Source organism: Pygoscelis adeliae, unplaced genomic scaffold, assembly GCF_000699105.1.
Source record: "Pygoscelis adeliae isolate BGI_AS28 unplaced genomic scaffold, ASM69910v1 Scaffold242, whole genome shotgun sequence".
In the NCBI taxonomy this organism is placed as follows: domain Eukaryota; kingdom Metazoa; phylum Chordata; class Aves; order Sphenisciformes; family Spheniscidae; genus Pygoscelis; species Pygoscelis adeliae.
In genome coordinates, this window is record NW_008824369.1 from 1972414 (window position 1) to 1986541 (window position 14128).

The 14128-nt window shown below is 36.9% G+C and overlaps 1 protein-coding gene across 1 annotated transcript in view; it reads left to right on the forward strand.

The window, feature by feature from the left end:
* Positions 1–13758, forward strand: part of HEATR2 (HEAT repeat containing 2) — a 31734-nt gene extending 17976 nt beyond the window's left edge. Inside the window, exons 9-14 of the mRNA XM_009320060.1 lie at positions 460–628; positions 3229–3376; positions 8805–8955; positions 10299–10455; positions 12219–12410; positions 12925–13758. Coding sequence (XP_009318335.1) covers positions 460–628; positions 3229–3376; positions 8805–8955; positions 10299–10455; positions 12219–12410; positions 12925–13064 — 957 coding nt within the window. The 3' untranslated portion in view covers positions 13065–13758. The remainder of the gene's footprint in view (positions 1–459; positions 629–3228; positions 3377–8804; positions 8956–10298; positions 10456–12218; positions 12411–12924) is intronic.
* Positions 13759–14128: the final 370 nt, after the last annotated feature.

The window sequence follows — 14128 nt, forward strand, 5'->3', positions numbered from 1 at the left end:
TCTTCCTTTCTCAGCTGCAACAGCAATAGTTTTTGGAAGCTGCCATAGCCTGCTAGATGGGATTGTGAGAAATTCCCTCTATGTTAATGTTTTAAAGCATTCTTAAATTAAGAAGAGAAACCACTACATCTTTAAAACTAGTAAGAGCTTTTTTATTATATGGTTAGCTTTTGGATAGGTTTTCACACGGATTAGAGATTCTTTCATTTTGCTGTTACATTGCTGTGTTCCCTATGATTTCATTTTGAAATCAGGACAAATGTTTCACTTTAAATCAAAGCTAATGGATGTAAGTATAGGCAGACATTAAATATCAATCTTGATTGTCCAAGTAGAAACTATGGAAATCTTCTTGTGTCCCTTCTGTTCTTATAGTATAATTATGAGTTTTAAAAGTTTTTTCCTTTTTTTTTAATATTGTTTCAGTTAAGATAAAGTATCCTATCCCTGTTTTAACAGGTAGAGGAAACAATGTCTTCATTAGCTGAAGTGCAGCAATTGGATAGTTTTCTTTATCTCTACAAAGAGCATATAATTCAGCTTATGGAATGGGTTTCAGTATCATGTGATTGTTGGACATGCTATTCTCCAGAAATACTACAGTTAGATGTCATCGCAACTCATTCAGGTACGACTTACTTATTAGTGTGATAGCTCACCTAGTTCTAAAAAAATAAAGCAATAATCTCCATAGCCTGCAGACACATTGTGTTTTATAAAGCACAGTGTAATATTCAGGAACTTCACAAGAATATGATGGAAAGCAAAATGGAAAGTGTTGGAAGCAGCTCAAATTCCAAAAGACTCCTTAGCTGCAAGGAGCATACTAAAAGCACTTATGTAAAAGTACACTTCCAGGTAAATGAAATGGGTAAGAATTATGGGGAGACGAACTGATGTAGCTTATGTGTCCAAAAATTTATCTATTTTTTCCATCTATTCACTAGCCTTCTAAAAGAAACTGTCTTTCTGTACAAACATTTCCTCATGTATCTTCTTCAATACATTACTGTGTATGGATTAGTGAAACACTTTGGCATACATTTCACCTAAGTTCAGATCTGCACAGTGAACGTTCCTCTGATGCAGCTCTCCAGATTGCTTCTACAGGCAAGGGACGCAGTGGCAGGCAGTTCTTTTCACCTAGACACCCATTTTAAGACGATTAAAATGGAAAGTCCTGTTTGGTTTTTTTTTCCCTTTCTGTTAGTTAAAAAGGGGATGTAGACAGCTACTTCAGCTACAAGTGAAGTATTACTATTGCTACTGCAGATAGTTAAATGTGGACAGGTATGTTTCAAGGGACTGTATCTTCTGCATTTAATCCTTGAATCTCAAAAAAAGCCTCAACAAACCTATGTGAAGCACCCACTTGCTGGTTTGTGCAGCAACCAGTATAAGTACTTTTTGTTTTTTTCATCTGTGGAAAGAACCAAAAGTTTTTTCAGTGCAAGATCCGAGAGGCTGACTTTTCTGTGTATTTGCACTCCCATTTCCATGACTGAGGGAATTCTAGACAGTTGTCTAAATAAATCATCAAATGTCTGGGCAAACATTTTGGCTTGCACCCAACACTGGTAATATGCTATTGTCTGTGTTTTCTGTCTGACACAGCAGCTCCTAGAGCTATTCTTTCTTCCCCCCCTCCCCCTTTCTCTTCATTCCCACACATAACGTTGTTTTTAATCAATTTCATCAGGCTTACTCATTTCAAATTTCTCAGTTTTTTACAGTTTTTCAGGAATGTATGCTTACACTGAAATTAGCAATGTAGTTTATTTCGTTTATTTTCCATCTGTTGAATTTGCTGTTATCAGTTTGATATTAGTAGTATATTTTAAATGTCTCAGAACTCACATGAAGCAATGTGTTTTGAATAAACGCTGTGAAAATAAAGACCTATTTGTTGGCACAGGAATTCAGCAAACTGCAGTTCAACACCCTGTATTGCTTCAGTCTAGACAGTGAAGGTTTGGGGTGGTTTTATTATTATTTTAAACACTAAATTTCCAGATATTATTAAATGCTAATGAACTTGTTTTGGAATCTTGAATACTTCAGTCTGTCCATTCCATGTGTGAGGAATATTCTAGTCATCAGAAATGCCAGTGTTGTGTCTCCTCCTGGGAGGATTTTCTGAGTGACTGGGGTTGAATGGAGTGTGCATCACAAGGAAGCAAAGCTATAGAAGTTCCTAGAGGAAAGCAGTTTATTGCAAACATAGAGCAGAAAGAGCATTCTACAGCAAGAAGCTTGCAGAATAAAGCATGTGTAGAGTCTATATGTATTCTTCCTCTTTAAAACCATGCAGATGTTAATCATTATCAAGCAGAAAGGCACAAGCTTCCTTCTGTTTTGGGAAAATAATTTCTTGAAACGTTGGGATAACAGCTTAGGGTTGTTTGTTTATTGGTTAGTGGTAAAAACAATTAATCATAGGATGTGAAAATGTTAACTAGAGAATGCATTTGGAAAATATTTTTATTTCAAATAGTAGCTTCTAAACTTCATCATATTTTAGATTCTCTTGTAAAATGCAAATAAGCATTCTTTAAACATGGAGAAAGAATACTGCTGCAATAATTCTGTTATCCAAGTTTTGAGGCTGACCCTTTCAAACATGCCCTTTCCTGTGCCACTGGGAGTCATGAACATCTTTCCTTGAATGCTGCACATGGAAAAGCTTGAAAGAAGAAAAAAGCACGCTTAATGCTGGTATTTGGAGTGGTGTCATGGTCATACCAGATTCAGTATAATTTTTCATTAAGTTCAATAAAACCAGAACTTTGTGCGTAGCCTCAAGCTTTCAGAGCTACATCGTGAACAGTGTTAATCCCCCCCCGAATACATTAGTCCACCCAAAATGTCATCTTGTACTGCTGGTCCCAGCAACTAGCGGGTGTCATTGATATGTCCATGCTACATAATGCAATGTAGTACAGCAGTACCAAGCTGGCTGAATGACATGTGAGTAAACCGACCTTCAGGGAGCACCATGCTGCCGTGGCTAAGACTGCGGGTACCTGAGCCCACAGAGAGTTAGCCTGGGTATTTGTACACTGCCTACTACAGTCTATCACGGATACATCAACAGCTGCCACGCGAGAGTGGAAAGTTAAGTACTGTTTCAATACCAGGCATATTACCGATTTTAATGCACTCACATATTAAACATCTAAATAGAACTTACTAGTACTCTGAAATAAGTCTTACGTGTTTATTTTGTAGGTCCTGTCATAGGTGAAGCTCTGAATAACTTTATTCTCATTCTTAAGACATGTCTTCAGCCAAACAAAGATCCCCAGATGCGGTTAAAACTTTTCACTGTTTTATCACAGTTGCTCCAGAAAGCAAGCGAAACCGTCAATTCTCAGGGGTAAGTAGAGTTCTAATTTCACACAGCTATTTGAACACTACAGTGGCATTAAAAAGTAATGACCATGGTAGTTATTCAACCCCTATAATTGTGTCCATGTTAGCATGTCTGGGAGAAGAAAGACTTTCCCACCATCTTCTACAACATGTTTTTCTTGCTGTATTTTTTAACAATGTTTAGAAGGGTAGAGTGCAATAATTAAAAAAAAAAAAAAAAAAAAAGCAGCCTGGACTTCCTCCACTGTAGTCTTCCTACCTCTGCCACTATGGAGAATTAAAATGGATGTCATGCAGATCTGGATAGTTTCAAAAAATAAAGAGCTATAGTTGAAAAGAATGTATGTTTGAAAGCTAAAATGGGGATTCTTAGGAAAGAAATGGGGAGGTAGTTGTTTTTTCTTTTTTTTTTTCTTTTTCTCCCAGCCAACTCCTAAATCCTTAAACTTTGCCTGTAGTCATTGTAAAGAAACAATAAAACACCCCCAAAAATGGGCATTTTTAAATGCCCATGACATAACATGGTGTTTACAAAGCATTAAACTAAATGTTTGATAAGGAATTATTATTACTCTCAGTGACCGATGACGGAAGTCTCCTGTTGCTTGGCACTAATTATGCATTGCAGGTACAATCTAACTGTAATTTACGGTGCTTATAAAACCCCTCCATTTATTACAATCCCAACAATGGGGATCTTTTGTCATTATTAATTTAGCCCTACTAGTAGTGCAAACACTTCTGCAGAGCTGTCCTGAATACATAAACTATATCTGCTCTGCTTTTCCCAGTGAATTTAGTATGTAAATGTATTCTGATGCATATTTTTTTCATTTTTAACTCTTTAAAAAATCAATCACAGGAAGCATTCTTCCTAAAAGTACTTCGATAGCGATGGTCATTTATGCTTATAAGTTTTTTTTCATCATTATTGTGATGAGCAAACTGGCACTCAGTGGGCATTCTTGTATGTTGAACATTCATTCAGGTTCCATGAGGCCATGGTAGTATGAATGTAGATGTACTTTTACCATTTTTTAGATATATTTAGTATATTCATGACCTGCATCCTATAATGTAGGGGAGGAGGAACCCTGGTGTTCCCATTCAGTGGGGGATTCCAGGTAAGCCAAAGAACCTCTGCTAATGCCTCCCCTAATAGATTTTGAGCTAGTATGCTTAAGATGGAATATAGTGAAGCTGTCCTTTTTTAACTGAAAGCTTGTTGTGCCAAGTGTGTTGTTATCCGTTTCCATATTTTCAGGATCCAATATTAAAATCCCTATTAATATGAAAAATCTCTTTGTAGTCAGTGGATTACTTGTTTAAATAATCATGTAACTGAATGGTAGTTACAAGATCAATCTAGGTATGCAAGAATCTTCCTTAAAGGAAGAAAAGCACTTTGAAAACTATTTTAAGTGTTCCAGGATTTGACTATTTGTTGTAAGCTGATCTGTTATATCTCAGATCTGTATCGTCTAACTGAGAATGCAAAGACCGTGAACACATCTCATGTTCTGTGGTGCCCTGAACACAACAATAATGCTTATTGAGTGTGTAATAACATATTTCAGTCTAAAAATGGGATAATGTGACCCTCTCCTATCTATTTATTTCTTTTTTATGGCCTAATTTTACTGTCCTTTATTTACTGCAGAATACACTTTTAGCTCCTGTTCATCTACCATACAATCACATTTATTATTTTCTACATTTGTTTTTAAAACATTAACAATATGCATTCTTTCAAAGTATTCAATCAAATTCAGACCTGGTCAACAAGTTAGTCTAACTGGCATTTCTTCTCTATACGTTTTCAGTTATCTGGTCTCCTGCTCTTCCTCCTCAGAAATAGCATTACAGATTACAGCAGAATACAATTTGAAGGATTGAGTTAAACTTTCTGTTCTGCCTCTCAGTTGCGATCTACAGAAAACCATTTAGGCTGCACCTAAGCAGTATGACATGGCAACTACAGGGCATGCTACAGGATCCTGACTTGCCGTGTTCCTGGCTAGGGTGGCTAGGAGGTAGGAAGACTTCTCCATTAACTCATAGCCTTGTTCATTCTTTGTTGCTCACCTGTACAGTAGGACTGGTAGCACTTCTCCATCTGAAAGTCTCTGAAGTGCTCAGGTGGGTATATTAAGTTAGATCATGTCGGTACTGCTGATAGAGGGTGATCACTGATAGATAGATCAGTGCAGGACCACATGGAGAACATCATCAAAGAGTAAACTTTTGTTTTGGCAGTAGTCAAAGTAAATAGGATGAAGAAAAAAATCTTTCATCTGCAACCCAGTCATTTGTATAAGTAACGGAGCCAAAGAGGGGAAGAAGAACGCCAACCCAATGAGCTGGCAGCTTCACTAGGATTCCCAGGAAAGGGAAATTACCAGTGTGGAAAAAATAGAAGAATATGTTTCAAAGTAATACTCTCAGCGAATATACATCACACCGCCTCTCCACAGATTGCAATGATGGAAGTTGTTTTGCTCAGGGCAGTGTGAGTGAATGGCCCTTTGTCAAGATTAGATACATCCAGTGAGGTTAATAGACCTGTTCGTACAAAGAACACTCCTGGCTAAGGATGGCCCAGTCCAACTCATAATGAGGCTCTCTGTCCTCTGAGAACAAGAGCAATGCAATGAATTTTACCAGTAGGTTTATCTTCAGAAACTAAAAAGCAGTAGAGGGAGCTAAATGACTCTTTGAAGTCTTGATCCTACTTACCATTGTAACAGCCAGTGCTTTAATGTAGGAAGTAACATGTAAAGTTTCTGTGTTTGAAGAGTTGTTTGGAAAACATTTTTGGAGGTTTTGATTTGTAAAAACAAATCCAATTTTGTTTTGAATTGCCTGGATTTAGGAAGTTAAGTTTGGAAAAAAACAAAAGCATACACACAAGAAACCCAAAACGCAACAATCCACAAACATATAAAGCCAAGTGCAGCAGTGCCATAAAAGCAGAAAAGGAGCCAATCCAGAACAAAAATGTATAAAAAAAATAATTAATGTGGACTGAAAGTTTAAGTAGATAAGTCCATAAAATGGGGATAGCAATCTTAATGTAAACTCAAGCTCTGCTTTTTATATCTGCATAAGAGCTGGGTATTATTGCATGCACAGATCATGTTTTAGTTATTTCATATGCAGTTGAGAATAAAGTCTCAAGTCTGTAAATACAAATAGCACAGACGGGGTATGTTCTTTCATGGAAATGACTCGCTTTTAGAATTAAGTTCCATAGATTTACAACAGTAAGATCTGAAAATGGAAAGAGGGAGAATTTAATTGCATCAGCAACAGCAAAAAACACATCTTAATGGTAAGGAGAGAGAGCGTAGTGAAGTGGTAATAAGTTCTGGTTACGCAGTCGCATTCGCTGCTGGCAGTAATTTGTTTAGCTCCTTAAAAACATTCTAACAGTTTAGATAGGAAGGCTTTCTGTTACTATGCTAAACACAGTTGTGTGGTCATCTAATTTTGTTTGAGTCTGACATGGTTGAGTCAGATAATTGCCAGATATTGCTTTACTGATTCTATTTCAAGGCACTAGAACAAATATTCTCACAAATAGCATAGCATTATGGTTAACATAATGCTGATGGAATTTACCTTTATGTTTTGACAGATTGGTTTTTCTTCGCAGTTTAACAGAAGGCTTTATTAAAAACAGAAGCAGCTACTGATCAGATAGCACAGTAGCACAGGCAGCACAAAGCTTTTTTTTTTTTTTTAGCTTTGGAGCTAAAGGGAAATTTGGAATGACGGTGATCATTAGTTGTATTTTTTTCCAGCAACTTTTTGAATAGAAAATCATTAATTCTCAAAAATGTGTTTAAAATAATAAATAAAGGTTTTTGACAAATTTAGATGTGTCTAATGGGACGTCAGATTTCTTGTTATTACTGAATCTTAAGTGCCATCTGCTGGACGGGAAGCAAGAATGGATCTCTGACTTTCTCAGAGGCTGAGTGCTCCCTTAGCCAAGGGGCTGAGCAGCAGCCAGGTGTATCTATTTTCATCATGTTGAAGATAGAGATCTTCAGTTTTGTGTGTGAGCAATAGATGATTAAGGCCTGGCAGGCTAGCTGTCATACTTTAGTCAGATTACACCTGGGTGACAGGGTGTGACTGCAGTGGGTAAAGGGCAGTTACAGGAACGAAGTAGATACAATTACATTTCTTATTACATTGATACAGTATTATTATGGATTTTTTTTATTGCTGGATTATCATTGCTGGATGATTTTGTTTTGCTGTTGTGGGGATTGTTTTAAAAGTACTTAGTGATAATTGTTGGTTCTTAACATCTACTCATTGTGTTCCTCCTGTGGCTTGGCACTTCTCTGTAGGAGCCACTTACTCATCCTGGAAACGTAGGACTCCTAGAAAAGTCAAAAACAGCTCCTTCCCTTTCTGCCAGGCACCAGGGCGGTGATGTGCTGTTTTGCACTCAGGTGGCCGCAGTCCAGGTCTGCGGGAAGTTTGAAGAGAGTGGGACACGAGTCAAGGTAGATTTGGCCTGTTATTTGTCAATCTGGTTTGCATGCTGCCAGCTGCTTTTTAAGGCAGAGAGGCACAGTGAATAATCTGAGCCTTAGTTATCTAGTCACAGCCAGGCACACGTGTCTCTCTGATGCAGCAAAGTCTTTTAATTGGTGTGTAAGATCTATATCTTTTTCTCTTAATTTAAAATTGTTTGAGCTGGAATTAAATGGGTATGAGGGAATACTGCCTAATGCAATTGCTGACTCTCGCAGCAACTTTTACCATTGTAATAGCCCATTCAATAGAGGAGGAGGAAGAAGCATCAGCAAAAATATCACAGATTTGTGTGTTTGTAATGAAAACAAACTAGTAGTGGGACTGGCACCATCTGAAAATCCTACAGACCTCTCATCCTTGAGGGAGACGAGTTTCTGAGCCAAGGGAAAGCTGAAGTATTCCGTGTAGACTCCCTGCAGTATCAGTAGTTCAGGTCTCATCAATAGCATTCATACTTTTCACGTTATAAATACTTTTCACTGGACAGTCTTAAAGGGCCTTACAAATATTAATGAATCCTCACAACATTTGTACGGGGTGTTATCTCCACTTCAGAGGCGGAGAAAATGAGACAGAGAGAAGGTAAGTAGTTTACCCAGATAACACAGTGAGTCATGGGCATCGTCTGAAGTGGGAGAAAGTCTGGCCTCCCCTTTCTGTGAATGTTAGGTATTTGTTTAAATATTATCTAGAAAAATTAAGTTATGAAAAGCTTATCACATATATTATAATCACATTGGCTTATAAGATTTTTTTTTAACAGTCTTTTTTTTTTTCCTGCCTATGTTTCTATGACAGAAAACTCTCTTTTACATCCTGTCAGTCTCTTTATCACTTTCTCATGAACCTTTATTTTGCTTTCTTATTTTTGGCTTCAGGCTGTTCCCTAGCTACCTTGAGACTGTGATAAAAGACATACTGGCTCCTAATCTGCAGTGGCATGCTGGAAGAACAGCAGCTGCCATCCGCACTACAGCTGTATCATGCCTTTGGGCTCTTATTCACTGTGAAATGCTTTCACCAAAAGAGGTAAATTCTCTCTTTCTCATCAAATGTACTTTGAAATCTTAGGCAGGAAGACAAAATAAATGCAAGGGGGGAAAAAGAATAAATCCTTATTGTAAGTAATATTTTCAGATGGACATACAGTTTTCATAACAAAATTCATTAATTGTAATGCGTATTAACAATTGAAACAATCAGTAGTGGAGGGACGATGATATCCTGATAAAGAGACCTGAGGCCAGCAATATGGTGAGCTGTAGAACTCGCCATCGCCAAATTTTGTAGATCTTTGTTCTAACATAACGTCAGTTCTGTAGCACAAAAAACTAACCGCTGTTAGCACAACAGCTTGGGTACTTGGCATTCTTGGACCCCTAGCCAGCGCCCGCGCAGCTAGCCAGGACATGCTTTTGTGTAATGTGGCAAAGGCAAGCTGTCTGGTTGCCTTGGAGCCCACAGGTCCATTTAGGAAAAAAAAGTTCTAAAAGATTCCTGGAAAGGGCAGGAGGACTTGAGATGGAACTTGAAGGGTATCTGTAGAAACTGAAGTAGAGCGCTAACAAGGAGTACACCTCAAGAAATGTTACCCACCATAGTGATTAAGGATTAATTGAGTCTGAGGGGGTTTTGAAGCATCTTTGCTAACAAAAATAGCATTTGGAAATGATGCACTAGAAATATCTTAAATATAAGGACATTTTTTAAAAATAAATGGAATTAAAATGTTATTAAATGTTCATAGTCTTTATTGTCTTTATAACAGACCTTAATTGAACAAAGTGCTTTAACACATGTAGCTGGTTGAGTTCACATATACGAAAACATTTATATCGGAGACTACTGTTGTAGTTAAATGTTTTTTCTGAACGAGTGCCTTAATGCCTTTTTTGCATTGATGTATACAAAATGTACATATTAAAGTCAAATTACAAAACTCACTAAAACATTGTATTACAACAGTCTTTACTTAAAAGCTTCCTTTTAGAATGAGAGCACCATCTACTGGTACATACACATGATCCTCATCTCCAAATTATTTAAAATCTTGCCAACAATTTTTTTAAAAATAAAAAGGCGAGTAAGTTTAAAGCTTTTACAAGTTGCATAAAACTCATCTGCATATATACCGAGCATTCATGAACTGGATGATCAACTGGGATTTTAATTTCCCAAGCTTGCTTAGAGGCAAAAATAGAGCTGTGAAACTTCCAAGATTTTCAGGTTAACTTTCATAGTCAACTTCTTCTTTTTAAATTAAGCAAGCCAGTATCGGTCAGAACTAATGGTAACTGATGTAACCAATAAGCATATTGCTCTAGAGCGACTGAAAAGCTGTTGTTCTTCTATGCTTTTCCTGTTAATTGTAGATCTTAAAAGTCAAAGATGGGCTAATGCCCCAAATTATTGCCACTATGGATGAGGACTCTAAAATTGCTCGACTGATGGCTTGTCGTATTGTTGGTGTTTTTTTAAAAGTCTGTGGGAGGCAGTTTGATGAAGATAAATTTACCAACACTTACACAGGTAAGTGTAAAAGTTTAATTTTATTTTTTTTTAATCCAGATCTCCATGTTGAAGAATTACAGTTACTTTTTTACCTGAAGTATCATAGTTAGCTTAGCTTTTAAGGATGAAAAGCATCATGCTGGAGCAGTAGGCAGATTCACTGTATAGCTTTAGGATTCACTGTGCAGGTTGTCTACCTCACCTGCAGATTCACTGCAGGTGGTAGCAGTGAAAGCACTAACACAGACTAGGGAATGACAAAAACTGCTCTATGTCATTATGGCGTCTGGCTTTAATCCCACGTAAAGAGCAAAAAGCTTTTAAACAGCTTGAGGTGCAAACAGGGGCAGATTTTATGTAGACTTGGCTTCTCAGCCATTCTTATTTCACTCCCATACACATATTCTAATGCTATTTCTGTGTTCTCTTATCTGGTGTTTTAACTATTTGGGTAGCTCTCCCCCAGAGTAATTTTATAGATATTAAGGAAATGGAAAAAGTGAAGTGCTGCACAAAATCATACCATTAGCAGCATTTTTGTGTATGAGAGGCAATTTAATGTCTTAATCCTGCAGAGATTAAGACATGGTCTTAAACTGATAAGTGAGACTGCTTAAAGTGTGCAAAGTACACATACACATTTTAGAAAATCCAGGTGTTAAACACCTGAGTAGGTGTTGTTGAGTGTGACCAACAGCACTTGCTTCTTGCAAGGCCTTTCTGTAGTAGCTTTTTAACTGCAGTATTTCATTTCATTGAGGCGGTGTATTGCAGACAAGTCAACCTCTCTTCGGAAATGCCCTCGCTCCCGCTTGAGCAGAACCGAGCGGTATCCCCAACGCTATTATGCATTAGACCACTAGATGGAACTTCACTCAATATTACGGTCTTTGCAAGGCTTGCCAGTATTTCATCTGCATTGCTTCCTAGTTTAGACTACGTGAAATAATGTTCTAACTATAGTGAAAGCAGAACAGTAATGCATTATATAAATGGTAGTCACATTGTTCTCCTTGCTGTGTTTCAGAGTGCCAAGAGCAAACCATTTCATTGTACCATAAATAGACCTGAATAGGTAGTGGGTTGGGTTTTTTATTTAAAAAAAAAAAAAAAGAAGAAGAAGAAGAAAACCTTAATCTAGTCTGCTGTAACGTCAAATAGAGCTATTATCTGTAACGCTGCTTAGGATGATGATTAAATGCTAAACAATTAATCAGGAGAAGTACAGTCTATGCATTCTCAGAGATATATACAAATAAATCAGACTTCCCAAACCCAGCATCTTAATGACTGATGCTTTTTCTTACATGGCACAGTAGAAATCTAACAACAAACATTTTTATTTTGGAGAAATACGTGATCAGACAATTCTCAAAGTATATCTTTGCATCTTGCATATTCAAATAGTCTGCGATGCAGTCATTCACTGAAACAGCAATATTTGATAGAAATACTGTGCTTTATAGAGCATAAAAATACTGAAACTCTACTTCTGTAATGCATTAATAGACATTCATAGTACGTTGTTAGGAAGAGTGCTAGAGAATGTTCTACTAATCTAAATAACTTTGTACATTTCTTTTAATGTTTTTGACAACATAACAATCCAGTAACAATGCATTGCGTGCTTTTAGGAACCATGTACTATGTGTATTCACAGTGTTCAAAAGATGTCGTAAGTGCAACAATAATTTCAGTGATGACAAAATACGTTTTTTGAAACGCAAAAGATAACTTCGCTGTTCATGGTGCTATTTGGTTATGTATATGCTCCTTTTCAGAAGTTTTAAAGCGTCTGGATGATGCTTCATGTGATGTACGACTGGCAGCTGCTCACACCTTAACTAATTGGTTTAAATGCTTAAAGGACAGTGATGTGAAATCTGCGATGGAAAGTCATATTGAGTTTCTGTACCAAGAACTGTTGATACATCTCGATGACCCAGATCAAAATATCCAAAATGCAGTCCTAGGTAAGACTTTCAGTCACACGTATTTTTAACAGTGCTTTTAAAATCATGTTTTCAAGTGTTATATGAAAGTAGCGCATACAACTAGAGGCTAATCCTAACAGGCTGGAAGCTTACCTTTGGGTTTCAGTGAGTACGAGCTCAGACCTTTTACCAGTGTGCAGAATGTAATGTTTTATCTAGCGTTCACCAGAGGGGGAATGTCAGTGCATCTGATTTATCCAAAGACTTTGTAGATGGTAAACAGGATGCGGAGCGCAGGCACTAACCATTGCAGGATGTGACTGTATCCCAGCTTGCTTGATGGATTCTTTGGAATTTGTTAGCGTATCGGTCTGTGTTCAGGCACGCACATGTCGAAATACAGGGCTCGGCAAATGAGGGAGGAATCAGGTTGTCACGACTGCGCAACTTGTCGAACAACAACTTCCCGGTTACGTTTCGGCTACTTTGAGGGAACTTGGGTAGAGAAACGCAGAGTGGCTAATGATTTATAAAACATATTTTTGTTTTACAGAGGTTTTAAAAGAAGGAAGCATTTTATATCCAGAACTGCTCGTGAGAGAAATTGAAGGGGTTGTCCACAAGCATCGAATGCCAGTCTATTGTAATCAACTACTACATCACATTCAGTCAGCCAAAGGATCAGCTTTATGAATCAACGCTGAAATTCTTTTAAGTAAACTGTATGTGAAATCTGTATGATCTGGATTACTTTCATGTTTTCATTTGCTTAAGAAAGGCTGAGCAACGAATAGATTGTTTTTTCTTTGTAAGTTCACCATTAGCTCATTTGAAAGTCCAATTGGCACAATTCTATGTTCTTTGCCGTTTGAACAGATCTTTGTATTCGCTAGCAATAAAACAATGTTTTAATTCACTTTGCATTGGAAGTTTTTCAGATACAAGGTTTAAAGAAGGAATGTTTTTCAGGAATTTGATGCTTTATAATTGAGAAAGATAATTTATTTAACAAAGTAATAGTCTAATGTCAAAGTTATTAATGTGATACAGTGAGGACTCAGTCTTTCAAGGAGCATTTCAAACGCTGGATAATATTCAGACTTTGCAGAGTCAGGTCTGTGAGGATCAGTTTTATCAGAAAAAAAAAAACAAACCAGCCAAACTTCTCTTGCATAATACAGCAACATTTTTATAATGTTTTGAGTACTCATACTTAGTATGCTGGTATATGGGGACATGTTCTGAGTAGGTGTCACTAAAGGAATAGTTTTTATTGTCATATTACATTTCATGACTGAGAATAAAGCTAACCTTTTTCTTAAATAAAGGTTTATACATGATAGGAAATGTGCTGTTTTGTCATTTAGATTAACAGTATTTATCTTTTTGTATTAAATATATCGCATCTGCAGTTTTTATGTTTATACGATTGTGCCTCGGAAAGCAAGCAACATTTCATTTCATATTACTTTGAAATGAAATTCTCCAATATTAGGTTAAAGCTTGATTTATTTTTTTAAAAGACTTTTGTAGTGTATAAGTTTTAGTGTCGTCTTACATTCTCAGCTATGTAATAAAGTAAGTGAGCTCCTAGATTCTTGTCTAAGTCATTGTGCGGTGGTGTGCTATTTGTTGCACACACAAATCATGGAAAATCAGGATCCTGATTTTTTTATTATTATTTTTTTAATTATCTGTATTGTAGGCAAAAAGCGCTCTTTGGCTTCTAACTCCCAAGTGCCTTGGCTTTGTATCAA